The sequence below is a fragment of the Piliocolobus tephrosceles genome, chromosome 8 (genome assembly GCF_002776525.5).
Source record: "Piliocolobus tephrosceles isolate RC106 chromosome 8, ASM277652v3, whole genome shotgun sequence".
Classification (NCBI taxonomy): Eukaryota; Metazoa; Chordata; class Mammalia; order Primates; family Cercopithecidae; genus Piliocolobus; species Piliocolobus tephrosceles.
Window position 1 is genome coordinate 27,046,890 of NC_045441.1, and position 17,519 is coordinate 27,064,408.

Sequence of the window (17,519 nt, forward strand, 5' to 3'; positions counted from 1 at the left end):
CCTTTTTTTGCCTCACTATAAAAGAAGAAAACATACAACTTAAGTTGGGTTCTTAAGACCACATCACCAGGGCTTTTCTAAAACAAAGACCCTGCTACAAGGGATATGAGGCTGTAGAAGTGTGTGACCAGTCACCTAATTTCACAGCACCAATGAGACCACCACAAAGCTCTGTTTGTGACACTTTTCCAAGTCTAAATTATGGAGTAGTTATCCTTACACATCAGATTAGCTGAATAAACATCAATAATAATATCTACCTTTTATTGACACATACCAGATACCAGGCTACATACTCTACAATTATCTTATTTAAACCTCACACAGCCTTCTGAGGTAGGCATTGTTACCCTTATTTTACAAATGAGAAAAAATGATGCTTAGAGAGTTTTAGAAATTGCCCAAAGTCTCAAGGTTATAAGTAGAAGAGTTTGGACTAAAATCTAGGGCCATCTGGCTGTAAAGCTCAAGTTTTTATGAACTCAAGCTTCATTAAATATAATAATTTTTAAAAAATGATTCCATGTGCCAAGTAGCCCATCTCCTCCATTTTCTCATTCACACTTTCCTTGTCTTCTATTTAAGTGTGTATGTCCTTCACTACAATAGCTCCTTTTGCCATCAACCACCACAGAAAGAAACAAAGGGCCAATTTATTGACCATTATTCAAGTTATTGACCATTATTCATCTAGGAGTCTGGTCCACTGTACTCTTCCTTCACCATCATCTTCAGGTTCTCATAATGCTCAAGACTTTCAGTGGCCTAATGACCATCCTAGGGGACTACATCATCATTAAATTGTATGAGTCTTCTTTCTGTTGCAAATGAAATAAAATATAACAAGGTTTCCAAATTTCTGGGGATCAAGATACATGAAAACAGAGTTATTAGTGGCTTACCGTCCATAGGTCCCAGGGCAATGTCTGAAAGCAAATAAACAAAAATATTGTTAGTTATACAAATCCAAAACGTAAAAAAATGCTGACATGACAAAAGTTCTTGAAATTATAAGCATTTTTAAAGCATTTTGTACAGCACTGTCCAACAGAATTTTCTTTGGTGATGGAAATGATCCATATCTGTACTTATCCAGTATGGTAGCCCCGGTCACATGTGGCTATTGAGCACTTGAAATGTGCTAGGGTAACAAAAGCACATTTTAAATTTTATATAATTTTATTATACTTAATATAAGCTTAAATGGTATTTAGCTTTGGATAGCACAGGTCTAATCAATCTCACCCTTCACTATGTGAGTAGAAAACTATATTTGAAACATGAATGAGGTTACTTTAATGCACACACACACACACCCCTCATTAAAATGAACTAAACAAGGTATCCAAATTTTAGAGCTTATCACATCTTTGAGGAAATGCAGGCCCTAATCACTGCTAATGCTATTTCCTTCCCATCTCATTCGAGAGGATATAGGATGACCAGTTTGATGGTAAATGAGCCCCAGAAAAATAGTTCTTCAATATGTTAAATTAGATGATAACACACTGCTCAATGAATTGGTAATCATACAAATTGGCAGAGCACCCCCTAAGACATGAATGAATTACACTTACTACTGCTATTTTAATTACAAAGCTTATGAATCCTGGGGAGTGAGGCCAGATGGTTCAAATGACTTCCACTATGGGTGAGGGGAGTAGGGAAGATTTCTCTTTCTTATTTCCTTTATGATTGAGAATTGCAGGTAAAGCCACATCCCATTATGCCCATGTCTTTGTGATTAGAATGGATCCATGTTTATGTACTTATTTTGAATCACTAAATGTGAACAGCAAACTAGAGAGCCTGGCATTCCCACCTTAAAAATATGATGGTTTCCAGTTGAGATTGCAGAGGCCTCATTTGGGTTCTGTATTATAGAAAGCAGGCCCTGAGTTCTAACTGATACCCACCCACCTGGTTGGGACCCATTCTAACCGCTCTGCACTGCCCGCCTTGCCTCTATCTCCATGCAGCCTGCCTGGTCTCTTGCTTAGCATCTTCTTGTAGGACGACTAAGACAGGAGAGAACAGCTCCATGGAAAGCCACAATTTTCTGTACATGGATCTAATATATGTTTTCTGATTATCTAGATGATTCGCATTTCATTGCTTCATAGCCCCTTAAGAATCAAAGATCATAAAAGCTAGTACATGTCTCTGTATCACGCACACATCAGCAGTATTTTCTTTAAAAGGAAGGCAGGAAATGTGAAATGTCATGTTTATCAATCCTCAGGATCATGAAAGGATGCGTTAGTGTGCACAGATACTGCAGAGATCACAACTGCTAGCAGCAAGAACATCACTTGAAAACATGGGGTCAGGTGATGAGTAAAGGAGGTCATTTTGAGTGAAGAGGAAAGAAACCAGGCAGATCTAACAGTGCTGTGCTTTTTTTGTCATTCAGTCAAGACTTTTGTTCTTAGCAAGAGAGGAGAGGTATGATCAAAGCTGGATTGTAGGACAACTATAGTGTAGTGACTCAGTTATGGCCACCAGGAGCCTAGAGGGTTTTGTTACCTGGCCCTGAGGAAGAGCACAGGGACACACACAGCTTGCCCTCGCTGCAGTGATATATGTCCTTCAGAACTAAGATTTCGAAGATTAAACCAAGGTCATTTTTGTTTAATTTTGAAGAATCTCTTAGTCATGAGGCCACACAGTTTCATGATTTATGGATTACGTAATCATGAATTAACATGAAAGAGGTTTCTCTCCTGATTCAAACTTGTAGACAGAAATGCTATGAAATCTCACCCACTAATCATTCCAGCATCCACTGCAGAAACTTTGCTTCTGCCACAAAAGAAGTGAAGCATGGGCCAGGCATGGTGGCTCACGCCTGTAATCCCAGAACTTTGGGAGGCCAAGGCAGGTGGACCACGAGGTCAGGAGATCGAGACCATCCTGGCAAACATGGTGAAAACCCATCTCTACTAAAAATACAAAAAATTAGCCAGGTGTGGTGGTGGACACCTGTAGTCCCAGCTACTCAGGAGGCTGAGGCAGGAGAATGACGTGAACCCAAGAGGCAAAGCTTCCAGTGAGCCAAGATCGCACGGCTGCACTCCAGCCTGGGTGATAGAGTAAGACTCCGCCTCAAAAAAAAAAAAAAAAAAAAGCATGGAGAGTAAGGCAGAGAAAATCCCGTGAACTCTGCAGGCTGTCTATACAATGAAAGAGCTCTGAGAAGGAAGTATATTCAATTATATGTACATTCACTTTGTACTTTTCTTGGTCACCAAAGTGGAATCCTCAAACTTGCTGACAATACTTCTCAAAATATTGTTTTAGAGAACATTTCAATGAATATTAAGAAAAGTGTAGTTAACATAAATTTCTGTTGTCAAACAAATTTGGGAAACTCTAAGTTAAACAAACATAAACAGTTTTTTTTTAATTGCAGAACTTCTCAGTCTTTAGTATTCTCAGTCTTTAATACTCATAATGCACATCATGAATCTTCTAGAAGAGAGTTAATACAGGAGGCTTCCTGGAACATTCACCTAAGAGATTCATTTTTTTTTTTTTTGTAAAGCATCTTTAAGGCTAGTGTCTAGACTATTAATTTCCTACTTTATTAACACTTTAGACATATATTGTTCATATTTTACAACAGGACGGCCTTTAGAAGTCCAATCACATTCTAGAATAAAGCATGGAATAGACATAATCCTTATTTATTGGGGTTCATATTGAACTATTTATTCCCTAGTAGTTTAATGTGATATACCAAGAAGGCTTCAAGACCAGGGAATCAAGCTAGGTCTCAATTCCTAGGGTGAATGTTGCAATACTCTTCCACTAATTCATTTGAAGTATACTCTAGCAACTTTGGTTTTGCCTAAATTCAAATGTGGGGCTCCAAACATTCGCAAAGTACTCATATAAATGGTTTCTGTTTTGTCAAATTTTGAGTTAACTTCCTTCTATTAGCATAGAGAGCTGTAAACTAACTATATTCCAGAGGACCTACCCACAGGTCATTACAGCATCTACCACCAGTATCCTCTGATAGAGAATGTAATGACAGTAACTATCAGAAAGGAAGAAATGTGGAGAGGGAGAGAGTGGTGAGCAAAAAGGCTTGGGGAAGCAAGGCAACTCTCCATCAAACCATAATCACGATCACAGGAGGGGAGCTTCTCCAATGTGGAGGATGAACACAGCATCATCAAGTTCAGAACTATCAACACTGAAAACGGCTTCTGCTGGGCCATGCTCTCATGGTCATTGCAAACACACCTTAACTTGCAAAGTATGAGGAAGGGAAGTCGAGAAAACAGCAAGAAGAGTAAACTCAAAGCCAAAAGAAAGAGCTTCATCCAGGGAAGCTATAAAATGTATCCTGTAAACCTGAACAGTTCTGAGTGCAAAGTGGACACTGGTAAAAATTACTCTGGGAGAGAAAACAGGAATATATGGTTATGCCAGCTCTATGGGTAGAGAAAGCTGATGGCATGGGAGGCTTAGAATAACTGATATCGATAAGGTCCCCTTTCTACCCCTCTTTCCTATTAGGAAATATCTGTCAACCAAAAGTAAAAATAGATTGTAGTCATGAAAGGTATAGGGATCATTGTTCACCACACTGAATTACTGAGGTTTATGAAATATCTCCAAACATCCAAAAAGCACCTGATACCTGAGACATGGGTGAGTGGGTCACTCCAGCAGAACCTGCAGGTGTCACCTCGGGCTTGAAAGGATCGAAGTCCAGATCCAGCAAAGTCTCCTCTTTCTTCACCTCAGGGACTTCGTTCTGTTAAAACAAACAAAACAAAACAAAACATGTATTAGCTTGAATCTGATAAGACCATGATATAGCCCATGTATACTCTCTCTAATATTATTATTGGGTATCCCCAAAACACACTTTTATAGGCATGGTGGCTCACCAATATACGCCCAGTCACTCAGCTAAACACAGTGAGAAGGAAATAACTAACTCTGGCCAAGTATAACCTAAGTTGCCCTGGAATGTATTCCAGGCTCTAGCTCTTGTCCTTTGTCTAGCTCCAAGTCCAGTCAACAAAGAGAATGTTCCAAGGATGTATCCTAATGTACCAAGATGCAAGGAGTCTCTTCTGTCAGCTCAGAGAACTCAGATCAAGAAATTACAGATAACCCAATCGATAAAATGGGTCAAGATCTGGACTTACTACAGTAATACTGCTGATGTTCTTCTGGGAAGCTAAAATTTTAAAAGGAAGGTGCCACTGTGACCACATCCCAACTGCCTCATTCCCTCATTGGCACCCTATCCCTTGATTTGGTAATCACTTGATCCAGTCTTCATCCATAGTATTGTTAGTTTCAATTGTGTATATGTATGAGTGAGGGTGAATGGGAGGGAGAGAGGAGACAGCCATGCCTCCCAACATTTGCTGCAAAATGAGCTCCCATTAATAATATTTTTGAATTAGAAAGAAGGTAAGCCAAATAAGACACAGGACAAAAGTCCTGCTCTGATAATAAAAAAAATCTATAATACTAAACATTATCATTTATTCATTTATTTCTGGTATCATAACACATGAAAACAATGTGGGCTTGAAATCAGCATAACCCAGGCTTAAGTTACACAGTAAAGGGCCAGGCTAAGACAAAGTCCCATAAAGTATAACACAGAAAAGGGAGTTGGGGTCAGTTTCCATACAATTTAAATTATATGTGTTTAGCATTCAATATAAAATTCTTTCAAAAATAAAAACTCTGTTGCGTAGAAATTGAAATGTCAAACCAATGGGTAAAGTATTACATAAAAACAGATTTTTGGAGACAGATTTTTGAAGAACAGGAGTTATTTTAATTAATATTCATCACAGACACTAAAAACTGAGAAATGTATGAAAAGTGAGGGCCAGACAAGTGGCTCACGCCTGTAATCCCAGCACTTTGGGAGGCCAAGGTGGGCAGATCAGGAGGTCAAGAGATCAAGACCATCCTGGCTAACATGGTGAAACCCTGTCTCTAGTAAAAATGCAAAAAAAAAAAAAAAAAAAAAAAAATAGAAAAGAAAAGAAAAAAGAAAAATTAGTTGGGCATAGTGGTGCATGCCTATAGTCCCAGCTACTTGGGAGGCTAAGGCAGGAGAGTCACTTGAACCTGGGAGGCGAATGTCGCAGTGAGCTGAGATCTTGCCACTGCATTCTAGCATGGGTGATGGACCGAGGCTCCATTCCCTCCCAAAAATAAAAAATAAATAAAGAAAGAACAGTGAAGTGGTATAACCTAAATACTTTCCTTAGCATATCCGTACTCATTGCAGAAGAAAGCTGCTAGTACATCATGCTATTAGCCTTGTGTTTTCTATTTTGCAGCATAGTAACTCCCCATATATACTTTTAAAAAAATTTCACAAGGATAATGCCCTTCTGAGAGCTCTACTTTCTTTACTAATTACAATCACAAAACTATCAACCGATTTCCTATTCAAAATCTGCATAAGCTTTTTTTTCCCCAACTTTTATGTTGGTACAAATTATATTTTTAAAATTTAGTAAATGTATTCTACTTGGAATATGATAGGCACTGTTCGAAGAACTTTACACATATGGACATTACCTTAAGTTAACACACTTTGGTGCAGTCTAATGTTGACAACACTTTATTGCCTTTAAAGCATTTATCTTGCCATGTTCTCCAAACTGCATTGTACTTGCCTTTTCAAATATAATCCTTACAAAAAATTGAGGGAGAGATGGCAGCAATTCCCCATTTGGGAGAATGAATAGAATTGGCTGAATGGTGATCTGTTGTCATGGCCCCCAGCTGCCATGCAGCAGAGGTAAGACTGCAGTTGGTACCTCTGACTCCAAGGCCTGCCAGGCTGCCTATGATGCCCCAGACCCAAGTTTTTCAATTAGGAACCCCAAGAATCCGCAGAGGAATTCTCAAAGTTCTGCAAGTTCTCCATAAAATTTTAGGTCATGTGAATATATTCATTATTTCCCTTTAAGCCAAATGAATCCCCTTAAGGAAGATCAAACGGGAATTTAGAGATGAAGGATGAAATGAGGCATCAGACTATAATGGGCTATGCTCAGACTTTGATTGAGATCAATCTGTGTTTATACCCCAATTTTACCACTTGCTAGCTGTCTCTCCCTGGACAATTAATTGAGCTTTTTTGAGCCTCGGTTTCTTCGTGAATAAAATGGGATTAATAAGACCTAATAGGATTACCATGAGTAATAAAGATGATAAATGCATATGTACATAATAGCTAGGAAATACTCAAAATGGAAATGGAAGCTAATGTTATTGATTACCATTAGCAACAATGCGTACATGTGATTATGGTTTGGCTCTGTGTCCCCACCCAAAAATCATCTCAAATTGTAATCCCCATGTGTGAAGGGAGGGACCTGGTGGGAGGTGACTGGATCATGGGGGTAGTTTCCCCAATGTTGTTCTCACAATAGTGAGTGAGTTCTTGTGAGAGTTGATGGTTTTAAAGTGCGGCACTTCCCCCCTTGCTGTCTCTCTCCTGCCACCATTTAACCTTCTGCCTTTCACCTGCTTCCCTTTCACCTTCTGCCATGATTGAAAGTTTCTGGCGGCCTCCCCAGTCATGCAGAACTGTGAGTTAATTAAACCTTTTTTTTTATAAATGACCCAGTCTCAGGTAATTCTTTCTAGCAGTGTGAAAATGGACTAATACAACATGTGAATACATAAAATTACTGTCATCAAATATCCATAATGCCAATTTGCCTTCAAAATATGTAGCTAGTTTTTTCAGACTCAGCTTCTACTTAGCTTTGCCCTCTTAATCTTGAGAATTATCCCTTAAGGTACTCATGTCAAAGAATATTCTGGTAAAGCTACAAAAATAGCAAAAGGATTTTGCCTGCTTACATAGTATTCTTTCTTAAAAGGGCAGGAATGTACTCATAACTCTGTCACTACATGTTGAAACACAGTAAAGTATAATTTTCCTTAACAAGACAAATGAATCCTGTACACCTTCATCACAATTAGAGTACATATGGTATGGTCTCAACATTCTTAGCTTTTTGGGAACTTGATCGTGAGTACTGCTTTACCATCAGAAATCTACAAGGAGTGACTTGGAATGTGCTCCTAAGAAAGGAGACCAGCTGTGGAAACCACAGTGGGGAAAAATCTTCCAATAGGAAAATATTGCCAATTGTAATAATCTGTGCTATGTTTCATGAGATGTCTTCTACTTGGGACATCTAAGTTTATTAGCAAGGTACTGGACCTCTTCCAGTGCAGATGTGCAATTTGAGCCTAGCCTTGCCATGGCTTCTTGATAGATGGATTTTACTTCCCCAACTCTTATGTGGGGTTGACCATATGTCATGCTTTAGCTAATGGATATTAGTTAATGTAACACAAACAAAGGTTGGAAATGTGCTTTCATAGTTGGTTGGTTGGTTTGCATTCCTGCCATTCACCATGAAAAGTACAGCCTTGCGTAGCTGCTAGTCCGAAAAGAATGAGACACATGCAGCACATGTAGGCCAATCATAACGTAATTTTCTAATCAGTCTTAAAGACAAATTCATAAAAAGAACCAGAGAAAAGAAGACATTTCACTGACAGAGGAACAACATGAAGGTAGCAGTAGATTTCTCACCAGAAATAATGAAGCTAAAAGACAGTGAGGAAAGGACTAAGAAAAAGAAACTGTCAACTTATAATTCTATGCCTCTTGATAATACTTTTTAAAATAAAAATTCAATGAAGATTTTCAGACAAACAAAATCAGGAAGAACACATCACCCTTATATACACACTACAACTGATGTGAAAGATATCTTTCAGGCAAGGGAAAATGATAACAGAAATATGCGTCTACATAAAGGAGGAGAACCAGAAATACTAACTGCCTAGGTAACTATATGTGAGTTTTTATTATTTAAATCTTTTAAAAAGATAATTGGCTGCTTATACAAAAATCATAACAAAGTAATGTGAGGTTTATGATGTAGATAAAATAAAACCCATGAAAAAAACTGCACAAAAACAGAAGTGGGGAAATGAGAGTATATTATTATTAGATTTTTATATTGTACCTTAAATGACTTTATATAATTGAAAGTTAGACTGTGATAAATTAAAATGTATACTAAAATCCTAAAGTAACCACTAAAATGACAAAACAATGTTATAGCTAATAAGCAAATAAAGAAAATTAAAGATAATAACAAAAATGTTCAATTAATACAAAAGAAAGCAGAACAAGAAGGTTAAATGAGCAGGGAGAAAATGGAAAACAAGTGATCAATGTGCTAGAGTTAAACTTCATCATATGAATAATAACCTTAAATGAAAATGGTCTAAATCATGCAATTAAAAGGCATAGATTATCTAATTATACAGAAAAGCAAGACCCAACTAGATACTGTACAGAAGAAACTAATTTGAAATATGTAGACACAAATAGGTTCAAAGTAAAAGGATACAAAGGATACACCATGCCAATCTAACAAAAAAAAAAAGCTGTAATAATTACATTAACAATAAAAAAGTAGATTTCAAATCAAAGAATATTATCATGGATAAAGAGGATCATTGCCTAAACATTTATGCACTCAATTACACAGCTTCAACATAAAGCAAAAACCAAGAGAGCTGTAAAAAAAAAAAAAATTTAAAAGCACACACACTTTTATAGGAAAGACTTCAATGTTCCTCTTTCAATAATTGAAAGAACAAATGGAGAGAAAATGAGCAATGGTATAAAAGATTTAGATAACACTATGACTAAATTTGACCTAATTTATACTTATAACATTCTGTCCAACAACAGCAGAATATAAATTCTTTTCAAGTGTACATGGAAATGTAACATGATAAACAGTATTCTAAGACATTAAATAGGTCTCAACTAATTCTTTTTTAAAGGCCCTATCTGTGATTTTATTTCTAAAAACAAACAAACAAATGAACAAAAAAACAAAATGGAACCTCTTTCTTGCATAGACACCAGAGACAATGCTAAAAAGTTCCCAGTATAACTTTACTATAAAGACATACATGGGGGTTCCAAGATGGCCAAATAGGAACAGCTCCAGTCTACAGTTCCCAGCGTGAGGACCGCAGAAGATGGGTGATTTCTGCATTTCCAACTGAGGTACCAGGTTCATCTCACTGGTGCTTGTGTGGGACAGTGGGTGCAGGACAGTGGGTGCAGCCAACCGAGCGTGAGCGGAAGCACGGCGAGGCATTGCCTCACCTGGGAAGCGCAAGGGGTCAGGGAATTCCCTTTCCTAGCCAAGGGAAGCTGTGACAGATGGCACCTGGAAAATCAGGTCACTCCCAACCTAATACTGTGCTTTTCCAAATGGCACAGCAGGAGATTATATCCTGCGCCTGGCTCGGAGGGTCCCATGCCCATGGAGCCTCATTCATTGCTAGGACAGCAGTCTGAGATCAAACTGCAAGGTGGCAATGAGCCTAGGCGAGGGGCGCCCACCACTGCTGAGGCTTGAGTAGGTAAACAAAGTGGTCGGGTAGCTGGAACTGGGTGGAACCCAATGCAGCTCAAGGAGGCCTGCCTGCCTCTGTAGACTCCACCTCTGGGGGCAGGGCATAGCAGAACAAAAGGCAGCAGAAACGTCTGCAGACTTAAATGTCCCTGTCTGACAGCTTTGAAGAGAATAGTGGTTCTCCCAGCATGGAATATGAGATCTGAGAACAGACAGACTACCTCCTCAAGTGGGTCCCTGACCCCTGAGTAGCCTAACTGGGAGGTACCCCACAGTAGGGGCAGACTGACACCTCACATGGCTAGGTACCCCTCTGAGACAAAGCTTCCAGAGGAACGAACAGGCAGCAACATTTGCTGTTCAGCAATATTTGCTGTTCTGAGGCCTCCACTGCTGATACCCAGGCAAACGGTCTGGAGTGGACCTCCAGCAAACTCCAACAGACCTGCAGCTGAGGGTCCTGACTGTTAGAAGGAAAACTAACAAACAGAAAGGACATCCACACCAAAACCCCATCTGTGCATCACCATTACCAAAGACCAAAGGTAGATAAAATCACAAAGAGGGGGAAAAAACAGAACAGAAAAGCTGAAAATTCTAAAAATCAGAGCACCTCTCCCCCTCCAAAGGGACACAGCTCCTCACCAGCAATGGAACAAAGCTGGATGGATAATGACTTTGACGAGTTGAGAGAAGAAGTCATCAGATGTTCAAACTTCTCCGAGCTAAAGGAGGAAGTTGGAACCCATCGCAAAGAAGCTAAAAACCTTGAAAAAAGATTAAACGATTGGCTAACTCAAATAACCAGTGTAGAGAAGTCCTTAAATGACCTGATGGAGCTGGTCATTTGGAAAACACTCTGCAGGATATTATCCGGAGAACATCCCCAACGTAGCAAGGCAGGCAAACATTCAAATTCAGGAAACACAGAGAACACCACAAACATACTCCTTGAGAAGAGCAACTCCAAGACACATAATTGTCAGATTCACCAAAGTTGAAATGAAGGAAAAAATGTTAAGGGCAGCCAGAGAGAAATGTCGGGTTACCCACAAAGGGAAGCCCATCAGACTAATAGCAGATCTCTTGGCATAAACTCTACAAGCCAGAAGAGAGTGGGGGACAATATTCAACATTCTTAAAGAAAAGAATTTTCAACCCAGAATTTCATATCCAGCCAAACTAAGCTTCGTAAGTGAAGGAGAAATAAAATCCTGTACAGACAAGCAAATGCTGAGAGATTTTGTCACCACTAGGCTGCCCCACAAGAGCTCCTGAAGGAAGCACTAAACATGGAAAGGAACAACCGGTACCAGCCACTGCAAAAACATGCCAAATTGTAATGACTATCAATGCTAGGAAGAAACTGCATCAACTAATGAGGAAAATGACCAGCTAACATCATAATGATGGATCAAATTCACACATAACAATATTAACCTTAAATATAAATGGGCTGAATGCTCCAATTAAAAGACAGACTGGCAAACTAGATAAAGAGTCAAGACCCATCAGTGTGCTGTATTCAGGAGACCCATCTCACATGCAGAGACACATATAGGCTCAAAATAAAGGGATGAAGGAAGATCTGCCAAGCAAATGGAAAACAAAAAACGGTAGGGGTTGCAATCCAAGTCTCTGATAAAACAGACTTTAAACCAACAAAGATCAAAAGAGACAAAGAAGGCCATTACATAGTGGTAAAGGGATCAATTCAACAAGAAGAGCTAACTATCCTAAATATATATGCACCAAATCAGGAGCACCCAGATTCATAAAGCGAGTTCTTAGAGACCTACAAAGAGACTTAGACCGCCACACAATAATAATGGGAGACTATAACACCCCACTGTCAACATTAGACAGATCAATGAGACAGAAAGTTAACAAGGATATCTAGGAATTGAACTCAGTTCTGCACCAAGCGGACCTAATAGACATCTACAGAACTCTCCACCCCAAATCAACAGAATATACGTTCTTCTCAGTACTACATCGCACTTATTCCAAAACTGATCAAATAGTTGGAAGTAAAAAGCTCCTCAGCAAATGTAAAAGAACAGAAATTATAACAAACTGTCTCTCAGACCACAGCGCAATCAAAGTAGAACTCAGGATTAAGAAACTCACTCAAAACCACTCAACTACATGGAAACTGAACAACCTGCTCCTGAATGACTACTGGGTACATAACGAAATGAAGGCAGAAATAAAGATGTTCTTTGAAACCAATAAGAACAAAGACACGACATACCAGAATCTCTAGGACACATTTAAAGCAATGTGTAGAGGGAAATTTATAGCACTAAATGCCCACAGGAGAAAGCAGGAAAGACCTAAAATTGACACCCTAACATCACAATTAAAAAAACTAGAGAAGTTAGAGTGAACACACTCAAAACTAGCAGAAGGCAAGAAATAACTAAGATCAGAGCAGAACTGAAGGAGATAGAGACACAAGAAACCGTTCAAAAAATCAGTGAATCCAGGAGCTGGTTTTTTGAAAAGATCAACAAAATTGATAGATCACTAGCAAGACTAATAAAGAGGAAAAGAGAGAAGAATCAAATAGATGCAATCAAAAATAATAAAGGGGATATCACCACCGATCCCACAGAAATACAAATTACCATCAGAGAATACTATAAACACCTCTATGCAAATAAACTAGAAAATCTAGAAGAAGTGAATAAATTCCTGAACACATACACCCTCCCAAGACTAAACCAGGAAGAAATTGAATCCCTGAATAGACCAATAATAGGCTCTAAAATTGAGGCAATAATTAATAGCCTACCAACCAAAAAAAGTCCAGGACCAGAAGGATTCACAGCCAAATTCTACCAGAGGTACAAGGAGGAGCTGGTACCATTCCTTCTGACACTATTCCAATCAATAAAAAAAGAGGGAATCCTCCCTAACTCATTTTATGAGGCCAGCATCATTCTGATACCAAAGCCTAGCAGAAACACAACAAAAAAAGAGAATTTTAGATCAAAATCCCCGATGAACACCAATGCAAAAATCCTCAATAAAATACTGGCAAAACAAATCCAGCAGCACATCAAAAAGCTTATCCGTCATGATCAAGGGGGCTTCATCCCTGGGATGCAAGGCTGGTTCAACACACACAAATCAATAAACTTAATCCCGCATATAAACAGAACCAAAGACAAAAACCACATGATTATCTCAACAGATGCAGAAAAGGCCTTTGACAAAATTCAACAGCCCTTCATGCTAAAAACTCTCAATAAATTAGGTATTGATGGGATGTATCTCAAAATAATAAGAGCTATTTATGACAAACCCACAGCTAATATCATACTGAATGGGCAAAAACTGGAAAAATTCCCTTTGAAAACTGGCACAAGACAGGGATGTCCTCTCTCACCACTCCTATTCAATATAGTGTTGGAAGTTCTGGCCAGGGCAATCAGGTAGGAGAAAGAAATAAAGGGTATTCAATTACGAAAAGAGGAAGTCAAACTGTCCCTGTTTGCAGATGACATGATTGTATATTTAGAAAACCCCATCGTCTCAGCCCAAAATCTCCTTAAGCTGATAAGCAACTTCAGCAAAGTCTTAGAATACAAAATCAATGTGCAAAAATCATAAACATTCTTATACACTGATAACAGACAAACAGAGAGCCAAATCATGAGTGAACTCCCATTCACAATTGCTTCAAAGAGAATAAAATACCTAGGAATCCAGCTTACAGGGGATGTGAAGGATCTCTTCAAGGAGAACTACAAACCACTGCTCAACAAAATAAAAGAGGACACAAACAAATGGAAGAACATACCATGCTCATGGATAGGAAGAATCAATATCATGAAAATGGCCATACTGCCCAAGGTAATTTATAGATTCAATGCCATCCCCACCAAGCTACCAATGACTTTCTTCACAGAATTGGAAAAAACTACTTTAAAGTCCACATGGAACCAAAAAAGAGCCTGCATTGCCAAGTCAATCCTAAGCAAAAAGAACAAAGCTGGAGGCATCATACTACCTGACTTCAAACTATACTACAAGGCTACAGTAACCAAAACAGCATGGTACTGGTACCAAAACAGAGATATAGACCAATGGAACAGAACAGAGACCTCAGAAATAATGCCACACATCTTATAACAATCTGATCTTTGACAAACCTGAGAAAAACAAGAAATGGGGAAAAGATTCCCTATTTAATAAATGGTGCTATGAAAACTGGCTAGCCATATGTAGAAAGCTGAAACTGGATCATTTCCTTACACCTTATACAAAAATTAATTCAAGATGGATTAAAGACTTAAATGTTAGACCTAAAACCATAAAAACCCTAGAAGAAAACCTACGCAATACCATTCAGGACATGGGCATGGGCAAGGACTTCATGTCTAAAACACCATAAGCAATGGCAACAAAAGTCAAAATTGACAAATGGGATCTAATTAAACTAAAGAGCTTCTGCATGGCAAAAGAAACTACCATCAGAGTGAACAGGCAACCTACAGAATGGGAGAACATTTTTGCTATCCACTCATCTGACAAAGGGCTAATATCCAGAATCTACAAAGAACTCAGACAAATTTACAAGAAAAAAACAAACAATCCCATCAAAAACTGGGCAAAGGATATGAACAGACACTTCTCAAAAGAAGACATTTATGCAGCCAACAGACACAGACACATGAAAAATTGCTCATCATCACTGGCCATCAGAGAAATGCAAATCAAAACCACAATGAGATACCATCTCACACCAGTTAGAATGGCGATCATTAAAAAGTCAGGAAACAACAAGTGCTGGAGAGGATGTGGAGAAATAGGAACACTTTTACACTGTTGGTGGGACTGTAAACTAGTTCAGCCATTGTGGAAGACAGTGTGGTGATTCCTCAAGGATCTAGAACTAGAAATACCATTTGACCCAGCCATCCCATTACTGGGTATATACCCAAAGGATTATAAATCATGCTGCTATAAAGACACATGTACACGTATGTTTATTGTGGCACTATTCACAATAGCAAAGACTTGGAACCAACACAAATGTCCATCAATGATAGACTGGATTAAGAAAATGTGGCACATATACACCATGAAATACTATGCAGCCATAAAAAAGGATGAGTTCATATCCTTATAGGGACATGGATGAAGCTGGAAACCATCATTCTCAGCAAACTGTTGCAAGGACAAAAAACCAAACACTGCATGTTCTCACTCATAGGTGGGAACTGAACAATGAGAACACTTGGACACAGGAAGGGAAACATCACACACTGGGGCCTGTCGTGGGGCTGGGGGAGGGAGGAGGGATAGCATTAGGAGATATACCTAATGCAAATGATGAGTTAATGGGTGTAGCACACCAACACGGCACATGTATACATATGCAACAAACCTGCACGTTGTGCACATGTATCCTATAACTTAAAGTATAATAATAACAAAAAAAGACACATGCATGTGTGTGTTCATTGAAGCAATATTCACAACAGCAAAGACATGGAATCAACCTAACTACCTATCAATGAAAGCCTGGGTAAAGTAAACGTGATACACACACACACACACACACACACACACACACACACACACACCATGGAATACTGTGCAGCCATAAAAAGAATGAGATCACGTCCTTTGCAGGGACATGGATGAAGTTGGAGGCCATTATCCTTAGCAAACTAACACAGGAACAGAAAACCAAATACCACATGTTCTCACAAGTAAGAGCTAAAAGTTGAGAAAACATGGACACATAGAGGGAAACAACACACACTGGGGCCTATTGGAAGTGGAAGATAGGAGGAGGGAGAGGATCAGAAAAAATAGCTAATGGGTACTAGGCTTAATACCTGGGTGAGGAAATGATCTGTACAACAAGGCCCATGACACAAGTTAATCTTATGTAACAAACCTACACTTGTACCCATGAACTTGAAATAAAAGTTTAATAAAAACTTGCCCTTTTCCAGAGCACAGCATGAAGGTGGCTGCCATATGCATACTCAGTCCACTCTTGTCCTAGTGGCCTCATCAAGTGAGATGTAGCCTTCCTCCTCTCCCTGGCAGTCTATCTTCTGTTTTAATACCCCATGTGTCCCACGTGGAAAAAACTGTCACTGAATCACTTCTGCCTTCAACTAATTTAAAAACATTCAAGTCACACAAAGTATGGTCTCTGACTCCACTGGAATTAAATTGGAAATCGTTAACAGAATGGTCTCTAGAAAATCCACAAATATTTTAATCATCCAGAATGATCTCTGCAAAATCCACAAATAATACTCTTCTAAATAACCTATTAAGTCAAAAAAGAAATCAAAGTGGAAATTAGAAACCTGAATGGAAATGACAAAAGCCAGCTAATGAAACCTACAAGTAACAAACACTGTGTTCAAAAGTGAAATACTACATGTCCTTCCTCTAAGATCAAGACAAGGATGACTGCTTTACTACTTTTACTCAATATTTTTCTGGTGGTGCAAGAATGAAATAAGGTAGGAAAAATAAATAAAAGGCACCTAGACTGCAAAGAGAGAAGTAAACTTCCTTTATCCATAAAAGATATGATAATATATATAGAAAAATCCAATGAAATCTACAAAAAAGCTATCGAAACTAATAATTCAGTTTACCAAAACTGCAGATACAGCATCAATATACAAAAATCAGTTGTACTTATAGATAATAGTGTGAACATCCAGAAAAAACAAATTTGAAAACAAGATTTATAATAACAATAAAAATATAAAATACTTAGGAATAAATCCAACAAAAGATGTGTAATGTCTGTACATTGCAAACTGTAAAACATGGCAGAGAGAAATTAGAGAAGATCATTAATAAAGGGAGAGATATATTGTGTCTATGCATCAGATGACTCAGATATCATTGATCTATAGACTCAGTACAACATGATTCAATATCTATACTGCTTTGAGTAGTACCCCCCGCCCAAATTTCATGCCTATCTGGAACCCGTAAGTGTGTCCTTAATTGACAACAGGGTCTGAACCAATATAATAAAATAAAGATGAGGTCATACTG

The 17,519-nt window shown here is 38.5% G+C and overlaps 1 protein-coding gene across 2 annotated transcripts in view; it reads right to left on the reverse strand.

Moving 5' to 3' along the window:
- Positions 1-17,519, reverse strand: part of AMPH (amphiphysin) — a 252,548-nt gene that overhangs the window by 49,746 nt on the left and 185,283 nt on the right. For both annotated transcript variants that reach the window (XM_023226433.1, XM_023226431.1), the window contains exons 12-13: positions 4,652-4,768; positions 903-926 (exon numbers count right to left, since the gene is read on the reverse strand). In XM_023226433.1, the coding sequence (XP_023082201.1) occupies positions 903-926; positions 4,652-4,768 (141 nt within the window). The remainder of the gene's footprint in view (positions 1-902; positions 927-4,651; positions 4,769-17,519) is intronic.